This window comes from Salmo salar, chromosome 17 (assembly GCF_965601325.2).
Source record: "Salmo salar chromosome 17, fSalSal1, whole genome shotgun sequence".
NCBI lineage: Eukaryota > Metazoa > Chordata > Actinopteri > Salmoniformes > Salmonidae > Salmo > Salmo salar.
In genome coordinates this window covers 12143731-12155686 of record NC_138307.1, presented here as the reverse complement: position 1 = coordinate 12155686, position 11956 = coordinate 12143731, and the positions used below count along the sequence as shown (strand labels likewise).

At 41.5% G+C, this 11956-nt stretch overlaps 2 protein-coding genes across 7 annotated transcripts; both read right to left on the bottom strand.

The window, feature by feature from the left end:
• Positions 1 to 218: 218 nt before the first annotated feature.
• Positions 219 to 7626, bottom strand: LOC106575287 (ras-related protein Rab-9A). 6 transcript variants are annotated; one of them, XM_045698896.2, is made up of 3 exons: positions 7033 to 7626; positions 4950 to 4987; positions 219 to 4404 (listed from the first exon to the last, which is right to left on the bottom strand). In XM_045698896.2, the coding sequence occupies exon 3, from the start codon at positions 4335 to 4337 to the stop codon at positions 3732 to 3734; it is 606 nt and encodes a 201-aa protein (XP_045554852.1). In that variant the 5' UTR covers positions 4338 to 4404; positions 4950 to 4987; positions 7033 to 7626; the 3' UTR covers positions 219 to 3731. The 6 variants fall into 6 exon arrangements, with proteins under 6 accessions (XP_045554852.1, XP_014007195.1, XP_045554853.1 ...); XM_014151720.3 differs by having other exon boundaries at positions 219 to 4408; positions 7033 to 7360; XM_045698897.2 differs by lacking the exon at positions 7033 to 7626 and adding an exon at positions 6298 to 6974.
• A 1109-nt stretch (positions 7627 to 8735) lies between these two features.
• tceanc (transcription elongation factor A N-terminal and central domain containing) lies at positions 8736 to 11543 on the bottom strand. The gene is made up of 2 exons (XM_014151719.3): positions 11260 to 11543; positions 8736 to 10937 (listed from the first exon to the last, which is right to left on the bottom strand). The coding sequence occupies exons 1-2, from the start codon at positions 11375 to 11377 to the stop codon at positions 9781 to 9783; spliced, it is 1275 nt and encodes a 424-aa protein (XP_014007194.1). The 5' UTR covers positions 11378 to 11543; the 3' UTR covers positions 8736 to 9780.
• Positions 11544 to 11956: the final 413 nt, after the last annotated feature.

Sequence of the window (11956 nt, the reverse complement as noted above, 5' to 3'; positions counted from 1 at the left end):
CAGATCTAGGATCCCCCCCACACCAAATCGTAAACTTAACCATTAGTGGGGGAAATGCAAAACTGACCCAAGATCAGCATCTAGGGGCAACTTCACCCTACACCCCAAGAAGGGGGTCTGCACATTAGGATAGCAGTGTATTTGCCCTACAGTTGACCAACAATACAGTGGTCAGTGGAAGACCAAACACTCCACAGATGGAGCACATTACTTCAACATTGGTTTAAAATGGCTAACTTTTTATTTCAACACACGCAAAAACATACATTTTAAGACCATATTGATAGTGTTTCAGGTTAGTTCATGTTTTTAAAGCAAGACACTGGAACAGGACAATTTATTTTTCTTGAGCGGATGGTCAGGGGGACAGAAAATAAATTATTTTTAGACTGAAAAATGACCACAAGAAGTCGAAAGATCGAATATTTGACGAAAACATACATTTCAAACCTTGCTTACATTTGTATACGATCACATGTATCTTTATATAATGCATGGGAATACTCTGGAACACAGTTCCAAAATAAAAATCACTTGGAGCCGATTTGCCAGTGTTTTTACAGTCTTATGTCAAACACAAAATAATTATACACAGTACCAGTCAAAAGTTTGGACACACCTACTCTTTTCAAGGGTTTTTCATTATTTTTACAATTTTCTACATTGTAGAATAATGGTAAAAACGTCAAACTATGAAATAACATATGGAATCATGTAGTAACCAAAAACAAAAGTTAAAAATTCTAAATATTTTATATTTGAGATTCTTCAAAGTAGCCACCCTTTGCCTTGATGACAGCTTTGCACACTCTTGGCATTCTCTCAACCAGCTTCTTGAGGTAGTCACCTGGGATGCATTTCAATTAACAGGTGTGCCTTGTTAAAAAGTTCATTTGTGGAATTTCTTTTCTTCTTAATACGTTTGAGCCAATCAGTTGACAAGGTATGGGTGGTATACAGAAGATAACCCTATTTGGTAAAAGACCAAGTCCATATTGTGGCAAGAACAACTCAAATAAGTAAAGAGAAACAACAATCCATCATTACTTTAAGACATGAAGATCAGTCAATCCATAAAATTTCAAGAACTTCGAATGTTTCTTCAGTCGCAAAAACCATCAAGCACTATGATGAAACTGGCTCTCATGAGGACCGCCACAGGAAAGGAAGACCCAGTGTTCCCTCTGCTGCAGAGGATAAGTTCATTAGAGTTACCAGCCTCAGAAATTGCAGCCCAAATAAACGCTTCAGAGTTCAAATAACAGACACATCTCAACATCAAGGAAACTGTGAATAAGGCCTTCATGGTCAAATTGCTGTAAAGAAACCACTACTAAAGGACAATAAGAAGAAGAGACTTGCATGGGCCAAGAAACATGAGCAATGGACATTAGACCGGTGGAAATATGTCTGATGAGTCCAAATTTTTTATTCCAACCACCGTGTCTTTGTGAGATGCAGAATAGGTGAACGGATGATCTAGTTGGACCGCAGAGTGAAGGAAAAGCAGCCAACAAGTGCTCAGCATATGTGGGAACTCTTTCAAGACTGTTGGAAAGGTGGTTGAGAGAATGCCAAGTGTCCAAAGTTGTCATCAAGGCAAAGGGTAGCTACTTTGAAGAACCTCAAATATATTTTGATTAGTTTAACACTTTTTTTGGTTACTGCATGACTCCATATGTGTTATTTCATAGTTTTGATGTCTTCACTATTATTCTACAATGTAGAAAATAAAGAGAAACCCTTGAATGAGTAGGAGTGTCCAAACTTTTGACTGGTACTGTATATGCTCAGAAAACTTGGTGTGCCGCAGGCTGCCAGTTGGGGAACCCTGCTGTAGAAATGACTGGTTCGCATTTGAATACTGGTGACGTCACTGTTGTTGGGGGTCTTTTGTCAAATTACCAACGATATATATTTTTTTTTTACATAAGAACAAAAGTACAATAGGCCTACAGTTTTTAGTGTGTCATGGTTGGTCTCATTTTACAGCAAAACATAGAAACAACTGGTATGCATTTACGACTGGTTTCCTTGGGGATATAGTACACAGAACTCATGATGGCCCAAATCAGCCTATAATAACAAATTATGGCGCAATGGCCCTGGATTTGCTGCTCCATTCCTAAATGGTTAGTCCAGGTAGCATAACATTAAAAAGCCATTCATTTCCAAACTCTCCGAGAACAGTTTGGCTAGCTAATGCACTTACGTCCTGAGGCTTCGGGTGCACCAGTTCGCGTAGTGAGTGACTGTAAATACATTTAAATAAATTAAAGCTAATGTTTTTGTAGCTAAAAGACCAATCTACATGCTTCAGTGCCCTGACATTCCTAACGAACACACATTAACATGGCTATAAAAAGGCTTTTGACGGTTTATCTGGAAATTGGATGAGATTAAACATAAAGCTCTTACGGTCATTATGAATGCTGGACATACTTATGGATGTTGATGGGAGTCCATTCAACGTTGGTCTCTATAGAGCATGCGATAAAGCCAATGAACGGCTTCGAAATCACACAGCCAAAATTTGCATGGCTGGGTTGAGTGGGTTTAAAATCTAAAATCAGCCCATCAAGTGAGAATAATCAGAGAAACAGGTTTGACTGGAATTTTGTTTCCATTTGTACAATGATGTAGACTGGACAGAACCATCTGGTTTCCCCTCCAACACATACTGCAGTTCAGTCAGTCTGTGTACTGACTACTAATGTTAATACAAAATACGATTATTTTAAACAATCAACAAAATTAATATACATTTGGCACATTCAGCCCATTTAATAGATGGGATGACAATGTAGTATTTCCCATGTGGCTCAATTGGTAGAGCAGGGCGCTTGCAACGGGGGACCAGTACGGGGGACCAGTACGAAAAAGTACATAAAATGTAAGCACTCACTACTGTAAGTTGCTCTGGATAAGGGTGTCTGCTATGACTAAAATGTAAATATTTAGTCATTACTTGATTACTGGAGGACAAGCGCAGAACAAAGTAATCTCTTGTTCGTAGTAGTCACTGATAAAACACACACGCCAGCGCAAAGGAATGTAAAATAGCAGGCCCAACTATGAGCACTCCTGTGTATGATAAAACTTATATAGCCTAAGTGGGATGGGTGTGTATAATGCTATGAACAGGCTGTGTGTCCGCATGCACAAGCAGTCGGGTAAACCAAGGGAGGAGCACAGAGCAGAACGAAAGCATTAACCACAGTTAAAAAGGAGAACTTGAACCAAATGGCCGTTGGTATCATCAGTACTCAAGTTACGGCCAGAGTTGGGCAGCAGAAGTTCAAATATGCCCCTACTGTCTCTTTGAAGGCCCAGTGCAGTCAAAATTCACATTTTCGTGTATTTCATACCATATTGTATAAACAGCTGATGAAACTAACACTGTAAAACTGTGAAAAAATGTGATCAGTTTTTTTCCTGATATTTGGTGGTTGAAAATACAATCTACACAGGACATTATAATCAGCAGGTTTGCATGGACGGGAGTTTCAGCTTTCAATGATGACATCACTGTTCGGTAGATTGGTCAATAGACCAATAACAAAAACTGTTCCAAACCTCTCTTCCAATAAACAGCTAGTTTTCCCAGTCTTCGCAGAATTCTTGCTTGAGAAATAGTTTTTGGCTAAAAAGCTATTTTTGCCCATTTTAAATTGAGATAAACAGCTGCATTGGGCCTTTAAGAGTCAAATAAAGGTAATCAACCCTACATCTCAGCAGCAGGAGGCACCAGAGCGCGGCTTCCTGTGCAGGTCCACTGTGTCCGTCGGGATGAGGTGCTCCCCCCTTTCCTCCTGCGCTAGCACCCTCCTCACCGCTTCCTCAAACGCTGCCGCCACGTTGGTCGAGTCCTTGGCGCTCGTCTCAAAGTACGGGTGGCCGCCGTTGTCGCGGCACCACTGGCGGGCGTCCTCACCCGAAACCTGCCTCTCTGGCACATCCAACTTATTACCCAGGACCACGAAAGGGAACTTCTCAGGTTCCTTGACATCAGCGTAGTAGGCAAACTCCTTCTTCCAGTTGTTGAGATTGTGGAAGCTCTGGTTGTCATCCACGCTGAAGGTTAGGAGACAACAGTCGGAGCCACGGTAGAAAGGTGTCCGGAGCGAGCGGAAGCGCTCCTGGCCCGCCGTGTCCCAGATTTGGAGCGTCACGGTGCGCCCGTCCACCTCCAGCTCCTTGTTTAGGAACTCCACGCCAATGGTGTGGAAGAGATGCGTGTCAAACTTGTTGGTGACGTAGCGGTTCATGAGGGAGGACTTGCCCACGCCTCCGTCCCCAAGGAGGATCACCTTGAGCAGGGACGACTTGGCTGTCATGGCTGGGCCTGGGCTGAAGGGTTGGTGGGATAGCTGGCTGGGGGGGATGGTCTGGGAAGCAGTGCTGCTACCTGACAAATAGATGACATAGTCATTCAGTTTAATCAATCAACTGATTGATTGCTCTGTTAACAGTCTAAGAAAAGAAAATAACAAGATTAAGAAACACAGATTAACAACCTCATCTGTAGTCAGCTAAAGTCAAATCAGTCACAATGTTAAACAGTCTAGTAGTTGATATCTTATCCAATGAAGTCGTAACATTTTCCTGACGACATTAACTGTTGTAGGAGTGTGAATATTCTCAGCGTGTGTCACGTGGACAATGATCAAATGACCATCTCTTAGAGAATCACATGAGCAAAGCTGTGGCCACAGGTCACACACCACAAGAACGTTTTGTCTGCATAATGCTTGGCTTCAGAGCAGACATGATGCATTAAACACGTGGGGTGAGTTTGGCCGACTGTACAGTACAGCAGACAACTATAGGCCTAAAACGTAGTTTAGTCTACTACAATACAGTAGCACAGTAGAGTATAGAATGCATTGTGTAAGGACACAAGAAGAGACAGTGACAGTAATACATTCTTAACACATGTCATTTCTTACCGTTATGTATCAGGGCAAACCATAGCCTAATTGAGCACCTGATAGAAAAAACAGAAAGTATGATGTTAGGTTAATACCATGACAATGATGAACTATGTGAACATGTCAAAGGATTCCATGACGCGCATTTAATGAGGCCTTTAAGTTCCTGTAATTAGAGTGAATGTCTGGTATGGGTATTAAAATTCCAGGTTGTTGTAGACCTTGGTTATTAATACAGTAACACACTGAAGGGTTCAATGTCTCTGCTATTAAGCAATGACTAACATTGCAGGCTGCTGAGAAAGTAAAGACGAATGTTATCCTTAAACAAACAAAGACCCCAATTAGTCCAAGAGACTAGGTGGGTCAACCCACTTGCAATTCTATGAATTATATTTCGAGTTTTTTTAAAAAAAGAGACGAAATAGAAAATCCGATGGGTCAACCCACTTGCAATTCTATGAATTATATTTTGAGTTTTAAAAAAGAGAAGAAATAGAAAATCCGATCATCCAATTCCTAACATCCCTGTGAGACCTGTTTGAGCCCTTTCCCAGAGTGACGATTTTAACAGGGCTCCAACTGTTATCTGGTTGGTGATGAAGGGGCTTAGAATGAGTAGAGAAATATGAGCTTATCACCCCCTCAATGCCTCTCCATCACATAATCGATCAATGCCTCGTCTCTGATTGAGGCAGTGTTCAGCAGCCTCCTCAAATACTGTGACAACACTGTGCCACTAAATTCAAATGACTTGCATCACTGACCTCTAATCAATGGAGTTAACGACTTAAGAAATCTTCTCTAGCCCTCTATCCATTTCCATAATGATATAATAACATCCAAAAGGGTAGTGAAATAGGTCAGAGACACCGGTAACAGACGCACATCTTGTTAGTGAAATTGGTTAAAAGACTGCCTATTGTTAGCTGCCTCAGCCAACTACAGTGAATTTAATGTGCCGGAATATATCTGGACTAGAGAGGACACTGACTGCACCTTTGTTATGCTGCCTTTCTGCAGCTGTGGTTCACAACACACACACACACACACACACACACACACACACACACACACACACACACACACACACACACACACACACACACACACACACAGAGAGAGAGAGAGAGACAGAGTCATGTGCCCATATCAGCACTGGCTTTCACCGGTCACAAGATTTAAAGGGGAAGTAGGCCTACTGTTCAGGTTCGAATTTAAAAAAAATCATGTTTAAAAAAATAAAATAATGTTTGAGCATTATCAGCATGGCAATCAATGGTATGTTTTTAATATTTTTGTTACCTTTATGTAACTATGGTAATGCTCTATCTATTCAACAAAGAGCCCTATTAAAATATCCTACCAGTGATTTGTAGAACAAGACAATCTGGTCCTATCCCCAGCATTACATCCATCACCAGCCAACAGAGAACTTGGTTGGATAGAACACGCGCAGAAGCTTGGAATGTTTGTGCTTTGTTTGTTTGATGACACACTTAGATAAAAGTGAACACATATCCATCGCGAGGATATTCTGAAAATAGACGTAGGCTATAGCTCTGTGACGGGATAATATTGGAAACAAACTTGCTTTGGTAGTAGGCTGATTAGCAAGTACACAACAAGACTGTCATATGGAGTAAGTATAACGGACTCCCACGGCCTAAATAACACACAAACACTAGGAATAAAGACTGCTGGTGGATATACGCGTTCAAAACAACTGGGATCTCGGACATCGTTGACTTCAATGCGTTCAAGACAACTGAAAAAAACGAGCTCTGACTGGAGAAAAAAATCGTTTGAACTGTCATCCAACTCGGAATTACAATTCGGAAATGTGGGCATCTTTCTTAGAGCTCCGACATTCCGACCTGAAGATCACTGACTGATTTGACCTCGTTTTTTTTCAGTTCCCAGTTGTCCCGAACTGCTCGCTTGCAATGAACCACGTAGTCTGTGAGATCATGCGCGAAGCCTAAACATCAGCTGGCTTCATGTAGCTGGCTAGGCTAACTGGTAAACAAATATAATTTACATTAAATGTGAAAGTCTGAAATATCTAGCTACGAAAAGTATCAATTGGTTGCAACTGTACCTTGATGTTTATAATGTACGTCGGTGTTGCCATACCGCTCCATCCCTTTGCAAAATCCTCACGAGCGGCCGAGGTTTCCCGGGGACATGGCGCTACTGACGCTCATATGACCGATCGTTTGTCACGCCTACTGTGGGCTAAATGGATAAAGGAAGCTATTAACGTGTGTGTAATTGTGCTTTTGCCACTGAAAAAGTATAGCAGGAAATTGACATTCTAAACACTGATGCGTCATGGCTTTTTGAATGTGGCCATTGCAATGCCCATACAATTACATCTCTGGCAATATTGTGATGCCGTTACTGTAACATTCTATACAATGGGCGCTTTCCTCTGCCCAGGAGTTGCATACACATGTCAGATCTCACAACGCGATGGAAAGTTTTTTAAATATCAGCTAATTACAACATAAGGTATATCAATATTTTAGTCGATGACACAATCAATCACTCGAACACTGCACTTTGTCAAGGATAGCCAAGCCCCGTTGTGACAAGAATACGGGTTACATTAGATAGCACAACCACAAAGTCGAAATTGGCCACAAAAGTCAAAATCTTAATTTAGGTTAGGCATAACTTTAGCGGTGTAGTTAAGGTTTAGGGTTTGGTTTAAAATCAGATTTTAAGAAGATAAATGATAGTATGGGGTAAGTTGAGCCCCGGGAGAAGGTAAATTAAGCCACATACAAATGTCTGTACTGAATGAAATATTACCACTACCTTTTAAAACTATGTCTATATTTATTTCCCAAACACAATTCAACAGAATCACAAAACTTTTTATCTTTTAATAATTTTAAGCATATTTTAAGACAGGCTTAACACCTAACAAACTATTATTATTTTTTTACACTTTTAACAGACCATGCCCTGTTGTTATCTCATATGCCAGCGATAATGCCTTGCATTACGCCTGGGAAGAAAACACTTCAATTTGCTCAACGTGTCATTGGCTCAACTTACCCCAAGGCAAACATTTGACTATTTTAGCCCACACAGCTACAAGGATGCAATTTCATGCTAGGTTTAGGACCTCATATTGACACCAACTGATGTATAGAACAATCTTAAAATGATCTACTTTGGTTTAGATACAAGCATCATGAAACCTCTAACACAAATTCCTATGACTTGGTGAAAATCTTTTTTTTTTTTTTGCAAATAACTTGCTTACCACTTTTTCCATGTGGTTTCTTCCTTAACAGACTCCATGAAAGGATGGCCTCTCCCTAAATATTTGGTCAAAATATTAATTTTGTGTATGGTTTCCCTAGAAACAAGGGTGGCTCAACTTACCCCTTTTGCACAAACTTACCCCACTCTCCCCTACATTTCATTCTGCTGTACCTCAATGTACAGTATCAGCAATGGTATGCTCTTTGAAAGATATGAGAATGTGGACTTTCCACTTGATAACATTTATCCATTGTAATATTATTAGTGTGGGACTGGGCAGAAAAGCCTGCACACACAATGTATCAAACAGTGTGAATGTGAATGATTGTGAAGGTGTGTCTATGTTTGTAAGTACCACCATGCACAGTACACACATACTGCCTGAGCATGTGTGTGTGTCTCAAAGAAAGAAAGTTGTCAGACAATGATTGAAAAGTTAAAGGCTATAAACAGGGAGACTATCAATAAGATAGGGAACTGCATGGACTTTGGAAAAGACACTCCTTGAAAATACACATGACATACTGATAGTGAAACACAAACTTAATTCAGTTGATAAAACAGAATGTTATCTCCAATGACTCCGATACAGATATCTCTGTAATGTACAGACACATTACAAAAACACTGATGAGAACAAATCATATACAATAATCTTACATTTCCTACTGTTCAATGGCCATTTCAATGAAAGATATACCCATTTAACAATATAACTTTAACATTCTTTAACAATATAACCATTTATTATAATCTTATGTAAAACAAAATACTGCTACCATTCCATATATTCCTGAACCCCTATCCCTGCCTACAGAGAATAGCTAATTTAGCCAACTTTGTCCAACTAGCATGGATCTTTCTGGAATACTAAGACTTCATTGTCATCACAATGATGGGATCCTGAGTCATTAGCACTGGCTGTGGGCTAGAAAGTGAGGGATCATGGGAGATCAGCAAGCCTCCGGACGGAGGGTTTTGTCTAGATGGGGTACAGCTTATCTCAAAATTGACTTTTCGTAGCAGGTTACGAGAATTTACGCAGCAGGTTAGGAGAATTAACATAGCAGTTTAGGATACTTTAGGTTAGGAAAAGGGTTAGCTAAAATAAAAATGTACTTTTGACATCAATTTGACATAAACTGTATCCCTTCTAGACATGACCCTGCCGGAGCTGTATCTTGGGCTGATTAATGGGTCACATGCTCCTTGTGCTGCTCACAGCGTCACATGGCCACAGGAAGGCCACATGGGTCTTAATCTGCAGCTCAACTGAAATGTCAACATAGGGACTACATCTTCTGTTCTAACAGAAAGACCCCATGATAAACACACATTACCTATTAATGCCAGAATGAGAAATAGTAAAAGAAAGATAACCACATTTGTATTACAGTATGTAGCGCAGCAAGTTTAATGACAATGTAATGTATAATCATGTGGTAAAATGTCCCTTTATTTCTGTGATTAAAACATGACATTATTCAGTTTGATAGGGCAAAGCCATTTCAACAGAATCTCGACAAAAACAAAGCAGGCATTTTACATGTGGTGTGGTGAGGATGGCCTATCAGAGGCACACCCAGCCGCTGTGGTACCACTGCTCCCCACACCTGCTACAGGTCACAAAGGTCATGGCATCCGTGTCTGCGGTGGCCTGGCGGACCCACGCCGGCAGAAACAGCGTGCCCCGGGACACCTGCGTCACTCTGCAGTCCGAACCCTCGCACCGCCTGCACCGCAGCTTCTGGGTGGGCGTCCCCTCCACCCCCTGGGGTAGCTGCCTCTCGCTCACCCCCCGCGATGAGTACTCCTCCCTCAGCCGCTGGAGCTCCTCGTTGGCCATCTCCTCCACAGACATCCCGGCGAAGACTTCCGGCCCCAGGCTGCCGCCCAGGAGACCACACCGAAGGTGGCCGTTTTTGGGGTTCCTTAGGTTGGCCACCTTACTCCTGATGCAGGCCTTGTATTTGGCCTGGTTTGCACGGTGCAGCGCGTGGATGTGCACCTCTATGACGCGGGCCAGATCTGCAGTCTTCCCCTCGGCTTCCTTGGAAGTTTCTGGACCGAGGGCACCAAGGAGGAGCTGGATGCACTTTGTCCTCAAACCCAAATCAAAGGAATCCTTACAGAGGGGAGGGTTATCCAGGGAAGTGGTGGCAGGAGTTTCTGACTGCTTTGAGAGGGTGGGCAAAATTGACCCCGAAGACGAATCACCAGCTGCCTGCCACGATGACACCCCTTCTCCCTTAGCTCTCCCACACTTGGTCCCATTTGTGAGTGTTCTGTCCTCTGACCCAGTATGGAAAACCGCATGTTCACAAGACACACCCAACTCCACTGGTTTACTAGCATCACCAGCAGCTAGGCCACCTCTGTCTGCCAGACACGCTTTATCAGCCAGCATACTCTCTCCAATGACAGTGAATTCTTCTTCACTTCCCTTCTCCTTTGAGATGTGATAGGGGTGACTGTAGAGTTTCTTCCATTTTGACAACAGTTGCTTGGCTGTTTTTTTCACTGAATTGTCTGAGCAGGTTTTGAGGAGTCTGTAAAGGACCCTGACGATGTCTGTGCCTTGCAGCTGCTCACAAGTCACACAGGCATTATCAAGGGCGGTCAGGAGAGGCATAATGTTGTCATAGTTACCCGCCCTGTTAAATTTGTCCATTTGAAGAGCATGATGAGTGATCTGTTTTGTGTCCATGGTGGTCATATTCTTAGAGACTGTGGCGGGAGAAAGACATTGATAAGTAAATGCGTTTAGGCTACAGCTTTTGTAGCGTCAAGACATTTTGTTTGATATTGGCATTGGAAACCCTTGGGCCTACAAACATTTCTGCAGTTAATACTTTTTTTTATGCAATGCTTTGAAGTGTGGCAGACATATTTTCAACAGAATTTTGAAACCAGATTCTAAAATGCAGCCAATGCACGTCGGGACAGGCTACACTAAAATGTATGTTGGGAAACGGAAGCTTTGATGCAATATGTTAGCTAAATTCTATCACACCAAATATAATTTAAAAGCACTAAACGTTATTCATACCCCTTTTCGGTTCGAAAATACAGCGCAGCCTACCACTCGAATCGAATTGCAGTTCTTGAGCGGTCAGCCGCCATATTTGTTTTGTTTTGCGGTGTCCAACTGTCACTTGTTGCAACATTGTAGCACAGAGGAAGAGGCTACGCGAGAGGATTTACTCAGCCCAAAATCTGTCTACGAAAATAATACACGAAGTGAGACATTTTTATATGGTCAATGAGAGTGTTGAATTTGCTAAAACAAAATAATTCATATATAATTTGCTACGTGAATCTTAATTGATCGAATATAAGTTTCGTAATTGTTATTTTGTTGCGAATGTATTGATATAAGTGGACGCACATGGAATTTCGGCAAAAAAAACACGATTTTATTTCAGAGTTTTGTCTGGTCACACGCCTGTATCTGCCCTCTCATTGGCTAGAAGGGTCCCACCTGATCGTGACTCCTCCCGCCTGCTTCCAAGTCTGAGGAAAAGTATTTCCATTGTTAGAGCGTTCACTCGACTATCTTGTCAATATAATAGAACATCTTTGATCGTAATAATGCCCATGTGACTTTTTGCCATGTACGTTTACATTTCCATTATAGAAAATATATTGTAGGCTAGGATGAAAAACTTTTCCGGTAGCAACTAAATAATAATAATTAATATTATATAAATAAAGCCATTTCTACCCATATCACATTCTTTTAAAGT

Coding starts and splice junctions, on each gene's coding strand:
- LOC106575287 (XM_045698896.2), bottom strand. CDS start 4,337: ATGACAGCCAAGTCGTCCCTGCTCAAGGTGATCCTCCTTGGGGACGGA.
- tceanc (XM_014151719.3), bottom strand. CDS start 11,377: ATGTTGCAACAAGTGACAGTTGGACACCGCAAAACAAAACAAATATGG. Junction 10,938..11,259: donor TATTTTCGAACCGAAAAGGG/GTATGAATAACG, acceptor CTCCCGCCACAG/TCTCTAAGAATATGACCACC.